Source organism: Conger conger, chromosome 1, assembly GCF_963514075.1.
Source record: "Conger conger chromosome 1, fConCon1.1, whole genome shotgun sequence".
In the NCBI taxonomy this organism is placed as follows: Eukaryota; Metazoa; Chordata; class Actinopteri; order Anguilliformes; family Congridae; genus Conger; species Conger conger.
This window is the reverse complement of record NC_083760.1, coordinates 71,471,562-71,488,832: the sequence shown is the minus strand read 5'-3', so window position 1 is coordinate 71,488,832 and position 17,271 is coordinate 71,471,562. Positions and strand designations below refer to the sequence as shown.

General features: G+C 39.6%; 1 protein-coding gene across 2 annotated transcripts in view; it reads left to right on the top strand.

Annotated features, from left to right (window-relative positions):
* Positions 1–1,778: 1,778 nt before the first annotated feature.
* Positions 1,779–17,271, top strand: part of agmo (alkylglycerol monooxygenase) — a 43,234-nt gene continuing 27,741 nt past the window's right edge. For both annotated transcript variants that reach the window (XM_061222965.1, XM_061222973.1), the window contains exons 1-3: positions 1,779–1,918; positions 5,073–5,203; positions 6,020–6,171. In XM_061222965.1, coding sequence (XP_061078949.1) covers positions 1,793–1,918; positions 5,073–5,203; positions 6,020–6,171 — 409 coding nt within the window. In that variant the 5' untranslated portion in view covers positions 1,779–1,792. The remainder of the gene's footprint in view (positions 1,919–5,072; positions 5,204–6,019; positions 6,172–17,271) is intronic.

The window sequence follows — 17,271 nt, the reverse complement described above, 5'->3', positions numbered from 1 at the left end:
TGTGGTTCACTCAAAATAATGGACAAACAGTAGATTTCTGATATTACAGCTCTTAAAATAAGTGTGCAGCCATGTACTTCTACTACTTTATTTATGTTTTATATGCAAAATGGTACATGGCAATATCAGTTAAATATAAAAGCATATTCTACTTCCTCACTATTTCCAGGGACAGCCACACTATCTTCGGATCTTCACCATCTTTTGAGTGGTGTGAGATCAAATCTATAATCAAAATGAAAAAAAAAAAAAATGTTGATCAGTCTTCCTGTTTTAAAAACCTCTAGACATTGTTATAAACCATGCTACTTCAGATCACAGATGATTACACCACCTTGATCCATTTGAGAAATGCTTTCCTTTAGCAGGAAAAGCAATATTGTTCTAATAAGGTGCAAAGCCAAAAATAACATTGCAACCTAAATGCTTTTCCACACTGTATTTCAGTACCGACCTACTTTTCCAAAATAATGATTAAGTATAATCTTCAGCAGTTGGCTAGGTGTTGATGGCTAATGTACAATGACCTATGATACCCTGAGGCCTAATTGTTATTCACAACTGGTATGTCTCTGGGAGATATGCAGGAATATGCAGGCCTACACAAAATATGTTCACATGTGCTTTTTTACGCCAGCCGCTTAAATGGCTAGCATTTGGGAATTTAAAAAATAATTCTTCAAGTATATTTACTTAAAAAATAATCTCATATTTTTTGGTTTTGCATCTGGGGTGCATCTATCTACTGTATCTATCTATCTGTCAGTCTAATAAGAAAGGCTGCCTTTAGTAAATCACTGCAAGAGCATAGAGAGGCCCTGATTGGCCATTCTTTCTCTTATTGTCCTGTACTGTAGGCTACGCTACCCAACACCTGTGGGGACCCATTAAAATTGGGTTGTAAGCTCATGAGCACGAGCACATACAATTTATTTTCACCTAATTAGAAAAATGTGGGTATTTCCTGGGTATAATAACATACGCTAAATCAATATGGTTTGATTTCATCTGTCTAAAAATTATTTGTGTTTGTTGTCAGCTGTTGTTCTTTAAGTTATGAAGTTTGAGATGGTGTAAAATGCATGGATCATCGAGATAAATGGACGCTATGTGCACTTACACTGAACTTTGATCTCAAGTCCAGGGTTCCAGATTTACTACTTCAGGGCCGGTTGCACCAGATGGACGTAAAAAGAGTTGGTATGAACTGTTATGTCGGTCGTAGCTACGCCCGTTGTGGTGTAAACTAGCCTATTTACACCTGCTTCACCATCTAAAACTATGAGTAGGCGCAGCTGCAGTATGCTGTAGCGTAGACAATGCTATGACTACTACTTTATTTGTTGACATTAATCATATCCTTACTGTATTCTGAAAATTAGCAACTGCAATGCCGGAGAGGGCGCACCGTCCTGGTCAGAGACAAGCTCTAAATTGAGATGACATCTATGTCTGTTATTCAAACAACTCAATTGTACTGAAACTAAAGCTTGCAAGCAACTCATATGCTATATCGAAAGAATTTGTCCGGTCTCTAAATATTCTCTAGTCTTTTCCTTTTGCAAAGAGCGTTACCTTGTCGAAAGGTTTCACTTACGCCTACCCAGGAGGCATTTAATTACCATCCAGGTGTACGGTGTAGGGCTACGCCCAGCTGGTGCAATCGTGTATTATTTACGTCTGACCGTGGGAACATTTTACGGCGGACTTACCCGGTCCAGCATTTGCAACCGACATAGCGATATAAAAGTAGGATACAAAACACATGCGTCTGATTGAGTCCTGAGTCATAATGGCCACGGTGGTGGAAACTCCTGCAAGCACTTTAAATCATGTCGTTCGTACGATGTTCTATCTGGTCACCCCAAATGAAACATCCTTCCAGCATATTGACGAAGTCCCCGACTACGTCGATAAGGTGAGGGAAACCGGAGGAGCTTGAATTGTTTTTGTTTCGAATCTAAGTTCACTTTAAGTGAATAGACTGTAACTGTCCAGTGCCAATGTAATCGTATTGTGTAGAAATGCCATAACAAGGCTATCCTATGATTATCTATCTCTCGTGGGCTAAGTGTCTATGGCTGCTGGCAAGGGATTAAGAGTGGACAATAGCCTAATAACATAGTTTACAGGTAAAAAAAAATGTGTACGTGATTGCGTTTAGAACTGAGTCATAAGAGGATGGCCAGTCTTCTCTGAGCGTTGCCCACACTGTGACATTTCTTTCTGTGACAACTGTGACGGCTTTTTCACGACTTCGTCATTTCAGCTTTCAACTGATCATTAATAAAAACACATGCCAACAATTGTGAAACCTGTCTTTCACAGAAAATATATTTCTAGATTTTGGTTGATTCCATTAAATCATTAATAAAGCACACATGTTAGAAAACAAAGTTTATGTAAATAACTGTATTCTTATGTAGTAGCAAAGAAGTAGGCTATTCTTTGCATATTCTTATTCTTATCAAATAATCACAAAAAAATAATTTAAAAAATGGTGGTATGCAGAAGAGCATCTCTGAACACACAACATGTCAGACATCTAAGTGGATAGGCTGGAGCAGCGGAGCACCAATAAATAAATAAAAGTCTAGCATAGCATGTTCAGTGAGTGTACATTACATTACAGTTATTTAGCTGGCACTTTTATCCAAAGTGGTGTACAGTTGATTAGACTAAGCAGGGGACAAGGGCCTTGCTCAAGAAGCCAACAGCTGTGCTGAGCATTATTTTTTAGTTTACAGCACCTTTTGTGCATACTTATCAAGGCTCTAGCTGCCAACCGTGGTATGCTAGTTGATAAGTTGATGTACTTTTCCAGGGTTCAATTTGTATCTATGTGATCATCCTAGGATTCGGAACTGTACTTTCCTCTAGGGTCCTGAACGTACTTGTTCCTGGGTTCATTGTGCCTTGCTCTGGATAAGAGAGTCTGCTAAATGCCTTTTATGTAATGTAATGTAATGATTACTTTCCGATAATTCTGGAGCGCGCTGTAACATTTTAATTTTAACTGTATCTTATGAAAATAGCTTTTCAAGAAAGCAAAATGTAGTTTCAGTAGAAATGTAAAATTACCCACAGCATCTTGATTGCTGAATTCTTTACTGCTTTTACAGACTTTAGTCAGATTAATTGGATCAGCCAAAACATAAATTGTTTTCATTTATGTTTTCCCACCAATTGCAATCACCCATTCAGATCTTGCCCGGGCTCGCAAACCAGCCAAATAAATGTTTATAACAAATTATACAAGATTGGGTGGACTGTTTAAAGACAACACGTCTGTTATTTGAAGTAAACCACTCACATTTTAACAGAGGGTCATAAATTAGCAAATTGGGATACATTTAAATTTACAACATTAATTAAAAATGTTGTGAAAATAAATGTTGATTTCTTATAGAATATATCTATCTATATATATCTGTTTAATTCACATAAAGCACACCTGCATCTATATCATTCAGACGTGTTTGGCTAGGGTAATAGGTGGTTGATGGATGGTGAGAAGTCATGAAGGTTATAAAGCATTAAATAAATCCTAACAATTTCAATACAAGACGTTCTGTATTAATACACAAAATGAACTGCTCTTTATACTTTCCTAGAGTAAGGCATTTAAATTACTCTAAAGGGAAAAGCCTATGAATGTCTCTTTGTGTGATTTTCAGTTGTAGTTTTTTTTCTCCGAGAAAATCTTTACACTGCTTAGAGGAAAGCAAACATCTGCTCTACAAATGTTGCTGTTTGCCCAGCAAGGTCCAAGTCTATAAACTAGAGATTTATATAAAAATATTCAAGGATATCTTGGCAATTTTCTAAGCCTAAGGCATGGTCCGGCTTTTGCAAAAAAGCAATTGCTTTAATTTTTCTATTTGTTTTGAGAAAACTACCATGCAGCTTAAACCATTGTGGGACAGCGTATTGTAAATGGTTGGAGGACAGAAAGTGAAATAGGGGAAATAAACCAATCGTTAATGCTTTCAGTGGGTGTCAGTTTCTTTTCCCCTATCAACTTGCTTAAATTTTTGCAAGACTATTATTGGGGAGAAGTGCCAAAATGTGAAATATAAATGTGGACAGGTCTGAGTTTTAAAATGAAGCTCAGGAAAGGAAAGGGTATTTTATGGTAAAAATCCAAAGAGGTCTTCTGTGGTCTGGAAGGTGAGTGATCGCACACTGGAGCTGTGTGTTTGCTCCCCTTCTTTACCAGATGTGGCTGTGTTGCGTGTGATCAGCACTCCCCTGTGGTCCCTGCCCCGGTACAGACACTTCCTGTTCCACCTGCAGATCTACTCCGTGCCTTGTGGTCATTCTTAGCATTCCAGTCACGACTCCCCTCCAGTGTGGACATGTGATCAGGGCTGAGGTCAGAGCAGATGGACACTCTGACGTGCATTAGTTTAGGCAGTGGGTCATGTACCTGCATGTATTGTCAGACACATACAATATGTTTCAATCATAACCGTATGGAAAAAATGTTAAATAGATCCAACATACTGCCTCCTGTGTTTTGGAGTTGGTTGGTTTCCCTGTTACTGCTTTGTTGTGAATCAGTTCATCTCAGTATTTCTTGGTTAATTTGTGGCTTCATATATATTACCAAATTTGTTTATGTTAAAGGAATGCTAGTACCATCCATTGTAAAGTAATGCCTATGATTTAGCTGAGATAAGAAATGGCCTTAGCTGACACAGACAGTAAATATTTGTTATCCAATACTACCTTTGACACATAACACAAGGGTTATGTGGCGTTCTATTTAGTGCAGATATTGTATCATTAATTTCCAGGTCTGTAGCATTATTGTTTAACCTGTTTTTCTCCTCAGAAGCTGGAACAGCAAGGGACACTCCATATGTCTCAATTTGGAAAGGAACATTTTATTTTACATTTACTTGCTTTGATTCCAAGTCAAACAGCCATGGCTACTGTATATTTTGGAGTAAATATATGTCACTGTGCAATGAAAAATGGCTGAGGGGACTGTTCTCTGTTATAGTTTGTGCTGAGAATAAATTAAATCCCTAAATATCCATTGCTTTTGTTTCTGCTGTACTTGGTAGGCCACACCTGTTTTCCTGGGAATGCTGATACTGGAGTTGGTGTTGGGCTGGGCAAAGACTGGAAGCCTCATCATTAGAATCAATGATGGAGTCACCTCTGTGTCAGCTGGCTTTCTGTCCAGAATACCGTTGTAAGTGAATTTTTTTCCTGGTACAGCTATACACCACATACTAAGTAAGAAAATAAGGAAGATATGTCACTCCGCTTCAGTGGTTATTGGTGGCAGATACGGTAGTATCTCAGAATCTCTTGGGATTTTTTACACACAACAGCCTCTTTTTGCAGACAGTTTGCAGAGAATGGTGTGAAAAAATAAAAAAATACATCCAGTGAGCAGCAGTTCTGTGATCAACAATGTCTTGTTAATGAGAGAGGTCAGTGGATAAGGGTCAGACTGGTCGAAGCTGACAGGAAGGTGACAGTAATGCAAATAACCACACATTACAAACCTCTAAGTGGATATCTCTACAGCAGCAGAAGTCTAATAAATAGTGAATAAAGTGCTCAATGAATGTATCGGCAAAGGGGAAGCAAATGAAGGAAATGCAGCAGTTCATGGCTGCGTCTAGGTTACTGAATGTGATGAGTCAATTTGCACTTCACTCGCTCAGTCTTGCACCTGTGTCAGAGACAGATTTCATTTCAAGCTCTTGTCAGTTGACAGTTTATTTTAAAATGCTTTAAAGGGGCTTTCATGTTTGATCTGTATCCCTTTGTCTGCATTCAAGGCTCAATTTCTTGGCCACAGTGCTGTGAGAAAAATCCTCTGGACCTACCCAGAGCATGCTTTTAAAGAGCATGCACCTGTCTGTGAAAATTGCTTACAGATAGCACATTGTACAGTGTATCCGTCAAAGCTATGACTGCTCATAGATCAACAGTTGAAATTACAGAAATAGTGCATGGGTCAGTGCAAAATAAATATGGGAGAAAAATTTTTTTTCAGGCTTTTTGTGAGGAGTCTGGAGTTATCTAGTTATATCTACATCTGGAACAACTACCGGTTGCTGGAGCTCCCCTGGGATTCACCATGGACCTGGTGGCTGGTCTTCCTGGGTGTGGACCTGGCATACTACTGGCTCCACCGTTTCTCTCATGGTATGGCATGCTGGCTGTTTAACTGTAGTTGACACTAATGTTTCATAGGGTATTTTATCCAGGAATAATTTATTTACATTTTTACTGTCAGACAAATGCTGAATATTTTAAAACCAGCCCAACAGTGAGAAGCTTATTTTCTTGGTCAGTGAGGAAAGGTCGAGTTCTGATGTTAAGCTCCTTGGCCTGGGGGTTGATGGTAGGTGTCAGGAGTGAGTTCACTGTGGTGAGTTACTGGGCTGATTAAATTGAAACTGCAAAGGGAGAAAAGGCCTCTCCAAACCCCACGGCTAGTTTGCCTGATGGAGTTCTCATGTATCATTGCAACTCATTTGAGACGTAAGGACGTGACGCTAACCTACGTGTGTATATGCAGCTCACCAATAAGCCTGTAACCGATCCCTCCAAGCCTTAACGCCAGGGTCATGACATGGCACATTTCACACTGGATATCTTTCTGACTCTTATAAGCTCACACGAACCCGTGGATCTGCTTTTGTAGACTACTGCTTTCATTTCAATGATGCATGTTAGGCAGCAACTATCAGCTAAAACTATTGAGGCCACTTTCCCAAATCTATGAATTTCAATCGCATTTACGACTGTGTGCAGCTCGTACATTTTAACAACCGCTTGTGAATATTAGCACCATACTTTGTTGGAAAACTTTGTTGATTTTATGACCAGTTGACCATTTAGCAAGAAAATCTGATCCAATATAGTTGCCTTTTCTAGTCCTGTATATTAAAAGGCTTGTAGTGTAAAATATGTCTAACTGACCTTAATTTGTTATGTATAGGAAAAATACTGGTTAGCTACTATATATTATTGAAAATCTGCATTACAATCTGCATCTCATTCTACCCAAAATAAGCAGATTTTTAATCAACCAAGACAATGCATTCAGCATTTTTAATTGATCTATTATCTATTATTTTTGGCATGCCACAGAGGCACCATACTGTTTGTGTCCCTTAATTTGGTGATTACTAGTTTTACCAATGTCTCAGTGTTTGGCACTCTCCTCATTATGTCAGTTAGCATTTACTTGATTTCAACAATGCTGAACTCTATAATACAGGAGCTGTTTGGTGTCGTGTTTCACAATTGTGTGCTTCAGGAAAGTTATTTACATTAATCACTTCAGTAAATATGTAATTGGAAACTGTTTTAAATGGTTACAGTTCAAATGTTATCTTAATCAATGAATATTTTTTTCATGAAAATGAAGTGAACACTATCCTCTTCTCAATGCAATCCTGGAAGATCATGTGAATGAACAGGTTGATTCTAGCACTCTAATAGTAACTTTCATTTATCAGTATTTTGTGTTTAAAGTCTCCTAAACTGCATCAGCGATATTTTGCTTTTAGTAAGTGCCAAACTACCAAACGCTTTGTGTGACGGAAAATTACATAGCTAAACCCTGACCCAAGCACTGCATGAATGTACACTACCCAGTACATGACTTCTGTAAACATATGAAGGAAACGCAAGTCAAATAAACCCTTTCAAGGGCAGTACTCCTCCTCTCAAGGAGTGTTTTTCTTTAGGAGGGTTATTGTTCTTCTCCAGATTTTCCTGCAAGGAGAAAAGTTTATTTGAGTGGCAAATGGATGAGGTTATTGTTATTGTTATTGTTATTGTTATTTTTATTATTATTATTTTCATTATTCATTTCTTCCAGATATCACTAAAATCTTTAAGCTGGACACCATAAACTTTTTAAAATATCATGTAGTTGCTGTGTCTCACCACCCTTAAATTAGTAACCTACATATATGAATTTCAAACCATGCACCCACTGAAGAAAGAAAACATTTCTAGTAAAATCTTATTATCTTATTATTATTATTTGCTACAGCGATAAGACATTTGGCTAAACTAAATTGAAACTCCATTCCTGCAGGGCTACTGTGTAGGTCGTGTCAGCAAATTACGGCAGTGGGAACGAGGCATGCTGAAAAGCAGGAGATGCAGTGGGTCCCCAGGTCTGGATTCTGACAGCTTTCACCAAGGTGTTGCAGATAATATGCAGGGATGAAATAGCCCCTGACGGTTATCTATTTTACGAAAGCAAACAAATTAGTTCTACAATAGGTTGTATCACTCTGGCCATGTAATGCCATTGTGCCAACTTTGAGTAGCCAAGGCTACTACGATGCTCCGCTTGGGATATTTTAGGTTGGTTGCACCAGGTTTCACCTGTAATCCAATGAGATGGATTGTATGGAATATTCTGGTAGGAATTCTTGTGTTGTGTTTTTTCTGTCATACTGCAAAGCTTAGACTCATGCCAATGATCACAACTGCAGGCGCTATGGCCTTTTCTGCAGTCTGCACCAGGAGAAGACTGTCCCAGCCCCCAGACTGTCTCTGAGCCAGACAGTCATTTTTCAACTGACGTCCTCTTTGAATTGGGGTTGAAATCACATTGGAACATCAGGTCATAATCTGAGACTGATGCAGATGTGAAAGCTATCAGAGATTTAGGGTCTTGGTCTCTAAGGACCGGTGCCGCCCACCTCAGCAATTTACTGTACTAACAGGGAAGGAAATAACTTTTGGTTTGTCTAGGAATTTCTTGACAGGCTATTGTGTGAATAGTAATTCTCAGGAAATTTCTGAATCCATATAAGTTTGGATATTATTTTAACTGTCAGAACCACTAATGTCCACACAGAAATGTCTAAAAATATAAAATTGCACTATGAATTACCCTCAAGAAGCTATGTAATATTAAATGACCACAAATCCAGAGTTACTGTACAGTGCAGTCATTTATTTAAATGTCTTCTCTTTTGCATTTATTTCAATGATTGAGAGTGAGGAATTCTTGTGAAACAATATTCCTTGGCAAAAGCTGCCTCTAAAAACTAAAATAACTAGAAATGTGCATTTTCAAAGAAGAAAAACCAATGCAGTGGTTTGTCACCAGGTGAATAATTGTATAAAAAGCTTTTATTGAGATGGGCAAAAACAAGCTTGTTAATGCAAATATTTAATCAGCCAATCATTTGGCAGCAACTAAATGCATAAATGCAGGCAGACATGATCAAGAGGCTCAGCTGTTTTTCAGGCCAAATGTCAGAATGGGGCAGAAATGTGATCTTGGTTACTTTGACCGTGGATTGTTGGTGCCAGACAGAATGGTTTGAGTTTCTTAGAAATTGCTGATCTCCCAGCATTTTCACGCCCAATAGCCTCTAGAGTTTGCAGAGAATTGTCCGGAAAAAAACAAAAAACATCCATGAGAAGCAGTTCTGTTGGCAAAAACGCGGATATGCAGTGAGAGGCTGAGTTTTCTTGATGTGATTGTATCAAACTACATTTGTTTATGAAGTACATTATTGTACTAACACATTAAGTTACTGTCACATTCCCAAAAGCAAGGGAGATCAAATTAAACCAGAACTATGATGGGGAATGTCATTGTATGCAATGTACAATGCAGTGCAGTCAGGGTAGAATAAAATACAATAAAATATTCTAAATAATCCCATGGCAGCTATAGTGCATATATACTGAATTACCACCATTGTGAAAGATATGGCATTTCATTTGATTGTTTTTTTCCACTACCATACCATATTTTCCACTCTCAAGTCTCACTCTCACTTGAAAGGAGCCCTCATTATTATGAAAAGAAAACTACAAAGCATTAAGCCAGTGAAGTACTTTCAAAGAGAAGACTCTGTCTGTTATGCACAGAGACCGGCTTTATTGGGCATGAATTATTTTAGACCTAAGTCTGGGCAGACCACTCCAAAGAAACAGAAAGGCCTACTCTGGAGACGCTGAAAAAATTCAATGCACAGCATGGTTATTCATTGCTCTGGGCACAGTATGTACACAGCAAAGTAAGTCCTGTACTGTATAGATATACACTCACTGGGCACTTTATTAGGAACACCTGTACATCTACATATTAATGCGATTATCTAATCAGCCAAGTGTGTGGCAGCAGTGCAATGTATAACATCATGTAGATACGGGTCCGGAGCTTCAGTTAATGTTCACATCAACCATTAGAAAGGTGAAAAAATGTGATCTCAGTGATTTCAACCATGGCATAATCTTTGGTGCCAGACAGGCTGGTTTGAGTATCTCAGAAACTGCTGATCTGCTGGGATTTTCACGCACAACAGTCTCTAGAGTTTTCAGAGAATGGTACAAAAAAGCTAGCAGGAAGGTGACAGTAATTCAAATAACCACACATTACAACAGTGGTATGCAGAAGAGCATCTCTGAACAAACAATGCATCAAACCTCTAAGTGGATAGGAAGCAGCAGCAGAAGACCAACAAGTCGAAAAAGTAAGTGTAATAAGTACCTAACAAAGTGCTCACTGAGTGGCTATCTTTTATGAAATGCAGAGTATTGAACACAAACTCATTTAAATACAAAAATGTAAATACAAAAATGCTTTGGACATACTGTTGTTTTAAACATGGTATAACCAACACTGCAGATAAAAAGGGCGGCCTGTAGCGTAGTGGTTAAGGTAAATGACTGAGACTTGCAAGTCGGTGGTTCCATCCCCGGTGTAGCCACAATAAGACCCGCACAGCCGTTGGGCCTTTGAGCTAGGCCCTTAACCCTGCATTGATCCAGGGGAGGATTGTCTTCTGCTTAGTCTAATCGACTGTACGTCGCTCTGGGTAAGAGTGTCTGCCAAATGCCATGAATGTAATGTAATGTAATGAAAAGAGAAACTGCCGTTTTACTGGTCTGCAATAAAGTGCAGAAGCAACCTTTGGATTGTGACATACACTAATTCTGATATGGAACTACTTCACAATAAGCAATGAGGGTACATTCTGAGCAAGCAGATTGCATTCTGAGCAAGCAGATTTGTGGAGAGATTGTGTGTGCATCCAGTACACTGAATGCATTTGAGTGACATGGAAAGGTTAGGTCATAGCCTTACTGACTATAACTTTTCAATAAATGTTTGACAATATGAAACAGAGGCATGGACTAGTGCTGTACAGTATTTACTGTAAGCTGTCTCTGTAAGGGTAGGGCATTACAGCATGAAGCGGCCTTGCTCCCTGTACTGCAGAATGAAAGCAGTGATGGATGTGGGTGGGAGCTCTTAAGCTAAATCAATACCTCATGTTCTGAATCATGGGCTTCCACCTTATTTTATTGCTAGGCAGCTTTGAGGGGGAAGCACGACTCCAGCCTGGCATGATTCATCAGATCAATATTAATTGTTTCAATTAATTAATTTAAGTGAATAAATGGTATCCAGCTAGCCACATTTGTATGACACAAATTTATACGACCTTCTCATTTATTGTAAACACAAAGGCATAACCATTCTGTTTTTTGCTACATGAAATCTATATTGTAGGTCAAACAATCCAAGAATGAAATATGAATGATAAACAGTGAATTTACTATTACAGCTATATCAACATTGTAATTTTGCAAATGTACTATATCTGCAGTTAGCAAATTTAGTTGATTATGTGAAATTATTTACCCAACTATAAATGTAATTTGATGGTAGAATTATCTGTTATAGATATTATATATATGTGTTGTAGAATCCACTTTCACTGTGGTCAGGGTAACTGGTTGAGCAAAGAAATGTCCATACATTGAAAGGTGCTATGACCTGATGTTACAACCGAAGCACAGCGCGTACAAAAAACGAAATTCTTCCAGCAAGTCTCATGGGATCAAGGATTTGATTAGCACCTCAATAACTATAAATAATAATTAAATGTGATTAGTCAAACAATCAAAAGAAAAATCCATCTCTCCCACACACAGATCATGGTAAAGTTCAATTGAATGTAGTGAAAATATAACTACTGGGTCCCTTTATCCATCAACAATTACAGAAGCTATTGTTTAAGCTAGACCTGTGTTGCATAACTGCATAGTGGCCTACTGATGTATTGTGCATTTTGGTTTTTGGTCCACCAGTTCAATTGCTAAAGTAAACGAAGCGCATGCACAGCCTCGTAACTTTGGCATCCACGTCTTCCTGGGGGCTTGGCTGCTTGGCAGGCTTTTCCTGACTCCGAGACTCATTTCTTTTCCCCTTAGCTTTTTCATTCAGCTATGAATTTTTTCCAGGCCCTGTGCGATTTTCCTTGTTTTTTCCACTCCTCAGCCCTGCCTGTCCTCAGTGTCCCTGCGTTCCCGCTGCCAACATGCCACATTCTGCAGCCGCTCCGTCGCTTTCCGACCGCCTGGCTGCTGGCACGGCTGCGCGCGGGCCGGGCCTGTCCAGATGCCACCGCAGCTTTCCTAGAGGGAAGCGATAGCATCCTCTCCCCCCTATGCCAAAGACGTGCTCCGAAAATAATGACGATAAGAATAATATCAATAATAATAATGAACCAGCAGTGTAATGCCACCCTTGAGCGAGGTACTTCACTTGAATTGCTTCAGTAAAAAGATAAAAGATGTTTGAATGGATTGTATGTTAGTAACTCTGAATAAGATGCTGGAAATATTACTTATCAGGCTATGCTATGGTATGTTCATGTACAGCAGCATTGCAACTGGTCTGTAGAATCCTAAGCCTGGTCAGGAATCTAAGGCCTGTAAAAGCGGCTGAGTTGCTGACAGTTGTGGTGTTTCTGTTTGTCCTTGTCCTCTCGAGGAATTGGGCAAATAACAGATCCCGTTTAAGAGAAAGGCTATTCTTGGACCTTTTTTTTCATGAGCATGGATCAGCTTCTGGCTCAAAGCACAGATTGTGCATGAGAAGATGGGCCCTTTGCAGCCTTGACTCGTGGCACTTGTTCTTAGACCGGTCATCTATCTTAAAGAATTAGCTTTGTGACAAATTCCCCTGTGTCAGCTACGGGAAAGTCATGAGGCATTTAAACGTACGGTAAAAGTTTCTAGATGGAAACAGTATCCAGTCAAATCCCAATCCTGAGGGGAAAAAGAGACTGTTAGATGCAGTTACATTGAATTCAATTAAAATTACTCAGTAGAGGACGTAGCACAACATTTCCACCTCTGTCATATTGTCATTTTTTGTTGTTTTAGCAACATCTGCAAGCAACATCATCAGAAACGAGATCAAATCATTAACTTGGCATACCCGCATACCCAGTTCAGACATAACTATTAAACTTGACTTTTATTCCGGGAAATTCAATTAGGTTCTCTACAAAAACAAAAGTAACATTATTTGGCTTGCATATGCACCCTACCAGCAGCAATATACAGATAAAGCTAGCTATCTAACTTGCCAATCTATCTAAACGCAAGCAGCATTAGATCCGCTTACACAGTAGCTAGTGCTTGGTATGTCCTGAAGATAGCTAGCTATGTACTATGAAAGTAATAAGCACTACAAAAAGATATTGTGTTAATGTACACCCGCATCAGTCCGTATATGTCCTTGCCTTCTCTGAAACATCGATCGAAGCAATATCCAATTTTAATTCTTGTTCTGTTCTGCTGAAGGTCACTTACTGGTGATTACTTTCAAGGTATGCCATGACCTTTGTGAAATGGAAAATGGAATTTGCGTGTTAATTTCTCACTTTGAAAGTGGATGGGCATGGCCACAGTATATTGCCTTCTTCTTTCTGTATGGCTTGGATCTTGCGAAAGAGATCCCTTATCTCATCAAAAACAAATATTACTTCGGGTCCACTGTGAATTGCCCAGAGTGCTTGCCTGTGTCAGCTGAGCTGTGGGATCAGGCTCTTGGAGTTGGACTGTTGCCACTGTACAATGTTTTTGTGAAATGAGTTGTTGTTTTAACGAACATGTAAATGGTGTGTGATATGTATGAGTATAACTCTCTTCTGAATAAGGGCTGTTCTGTTGAAGAAGGCCTCTGTGCTAATACTGACTCGCATCTGGTCCTAGCTTTGAATGGCCTCTTATCACCGCCACTCCCTCCACATACATGTAACTGACACACTGTATGTTGAACTGTTCAGAGTACACATACAGGACATGTAGGGAGGAAAGTGTTCTTGCATGATATAAAAATTAAACACTGCACTGCACTTGGTGGCGGTCTCTGGCTCCAAATTGTACAACAATATGTCTAGATTGAAATCAACTGGACGCAATGATCATGTTATCTTGGGTGCTTGGAGATGTAGAGTTGGTGGAGTAGTCAGTTGGCTGTGGGGATGGTATGTGTGTGTGTGTTTGTGTGTGTGTGTGGCGGTGATGAGGAGCGGGGGGTGGGTTCAGCACATCTCTTTGCAGGCCAGCGATTGGGCAGACAGCAGCAGCTGTCAAGACAAACAGATCGCGTCAGTCCCGTGGAGAGTCTTCCCCGCAGAGGGACGGCTGGATGTTATTGTTTTAAGAAGGAATCCTCTACCGATGCTGCAGGGTTCACCCTGACAGCGAGGGCTTCATAAATCTTCACTCTGACTGGAAGTTCCTGGCTGTGCAGGTTGGAGGGCAGACAAAAGAATCAAACTGGTCAGGATGTGGAAGGCTCTGTACGAGGGAGACACACCTCTGAGACTCTGCAATAATATCAACAATGGCCAACACTCAACCATGTTCTCTCTCTCGCTCTCTCTCTCCCTTTCTCTCACTCTCTCTCTTGCTCTTGTTCTCTCTCTCTCTCTCCTCTGTGTGCATCTCTCTCTTCCCTGCTGATGCTGGGCTGTGTGAGTGTCTACATGGGGAGATGAGTGATCTCACTTGTTCTCTCTGTGGCTGCGGGCTTGAATTGTGCTGCCCTCATGTGCTCTGTTTGTTTAAAGAGGGCTCTCAATGTTGTAGGTCTTCTCATGTAGTCCCATGATACCCCCCATTACTACTGTCCCCTTCAGTGTATGAATGAACGTTTAAGCTAAACAGTGAAAGCCTGGAACGGATTCCTGGAAAAAAACATGAAGAAATGCGGAAAACTGTAAACACCCGTTGTGTGTTTATGTGCCCTCTGAGTGCAGCAGAAAGGAAATGCATTAAATGATCTGTAAAATAATTTAGACCATAATTTTCAACGATTCTTTACCCAGACACATGCATCTTGCATTGTTGATGAATATAGCATTAATTTGTTCTCCGCCAATACGTTTTCCCTGAGAGTGCTAGAAAGCAGCGTTTGTACTGTTAAGGTCCTTTTTTGCTTGTCCAGGAGTGTGAATGGTTTGTCTTCTGAGATCTCTGTTATCCTGAAGCACATTCCTTCCCCCATCTACCATACTCTAACTGTAACTAAGGAGGAGGGGTGGTTGAGGTCCATCTTTAAGAAGTATTTTTATGAACAGTGGTGTTGCGAAGGTCTACCCTATGTCCAAAGTGAACTCTGTGTTCCTGGCCAGGGTGTGGAGACAGCAGGAAGTATTGCGATGACAGAAAATGGTTTGTCCAGCATCCTGGGGTACTCTTGCTGTTTAAGTTGGCGCCTCATGTAAGGACCTCATGTTCCAAATACCAAAAGCCTTTACACCCCATTGATCGCATGAGTGACACGCTCTACAGTCACTCAACAGGTTGAAAGTCAATGCTCCATTGAAAGCCCTCTACACTGGGACCGCAAAGACTTGCATTTTTATGGGATGATTATTTGTGTAGTTTTGTGCTAGTCCTTTTCCGTGTGGCTCTGAGCTTTCCAACCTTTCGGCAGTGTTTAAGGGAAAATATCCAGAATCTATTGTGGGTAGGAAGTGGCATGAAGTAGACCTCTTCAGATATAACATCCTGATACCCCTGTTTGTGTAAAATTTCTGTAGGTGTAAAATAACACATTCTGGGCTGACAGGGAATGTTGATACTTGTACTGTAGACAGTACATGCTTAACCCGACAAGTCTAGAAAGTGATAATAGTTTTGCTGACAGTCATGCTAAATTAGTGTCAAGCTTTTCAGAACACAGAGACTTCACACAGAGAGGTGCGGGTGAGGGTCTTAAATGACAGTATTGTAAATATGTCTAAAAAAATAAAATAAAATAAAATTCCCATGTGTCTGTCATGTTTATGAATGGCCGAGTATATTAACCCTCAATATTTTCTGCAGCACATAAAAAAAAAGTTTTAAGTAACACTATCTTGGAAAATATAATGGACTATGGACAAGCTATGGATCTCTATTGTGTGAGGCCATTTTTCCAGATGCACTTTGCACATGCCAGTTAAGGACATATATTTTAGAATTTGATTGGTACATCCAGCAAAACACTTTTCTTGAATTTTGCTTTCTCTCAGGACCCCACTTTTAAATATCTCTGTGACAGTCTTGAACAGCATAAAATGAATTCCAGCGCAGCAGTCAATGGTGAATGAGTACAGCACTACATACAGCATTCACTATATATTTACTTCTGATCAGGTGTGAGGATCTACAGATAGCAGGGCCTTTGGGGGCAGTTGTATGAATCTCATCTGTTTTTGCATGTATTGGGTAGTAATGGTGTATAGAGCACATTTCTGTGGATTTCTGTAGGAAAAGAAATAACAACCAACTCAACACAGAGTATGTGCAGGCTTCAGCGTTTCTTCTTTGTGGGAAAGGGTTTCTGTGGCGATCGTTCTCATCATTAAAGGCCTTCCCATCTGAATATCTGCTGCCAAACTATGCAGTATCCAGCCGAGCTACAGGATGAGGACATGGATTGCAACGAAGCCTAGCGGTTCATGCTTCCTACCAGTGACACCCTGCATCAATCTTGCACCACTCTGCCCAGAAAATGAAAAAGGGATCGTGAAATGAAACAATGGTTGAATTATCTGCTCTCTGTGTTTTTTAACAGGGACATTATTTCATTCCTGTGTGGGGTTTGATGGGAGGAAGTGTAAAAGCGCACATAAATGTCTGGCGTTCAATATTTTGATGTTACATTTTTTCAGTTTTTGTGTAGATATTATGACCACTGAGACTTGTCAGGCGGCAGATATGCCTTTCTTTTGTTTCACATTGACCAGGTGCTTTTATAATAAAGGTGAAAATGTAACTATACTGAGAGATTGTCGGTATTATAACCTAAAGCAGATCATCCCAACTGTGTGATTCGAAACATTCTTTGTTAAAAATGTACAGTATATCTTTAAACATTTATTTCTTCAAAATGTGACATTGGCATTGTTTAATTGGAATTATATTTTTATGGTAAAATAGCTCGCAACATGTTAATCTGAGTTA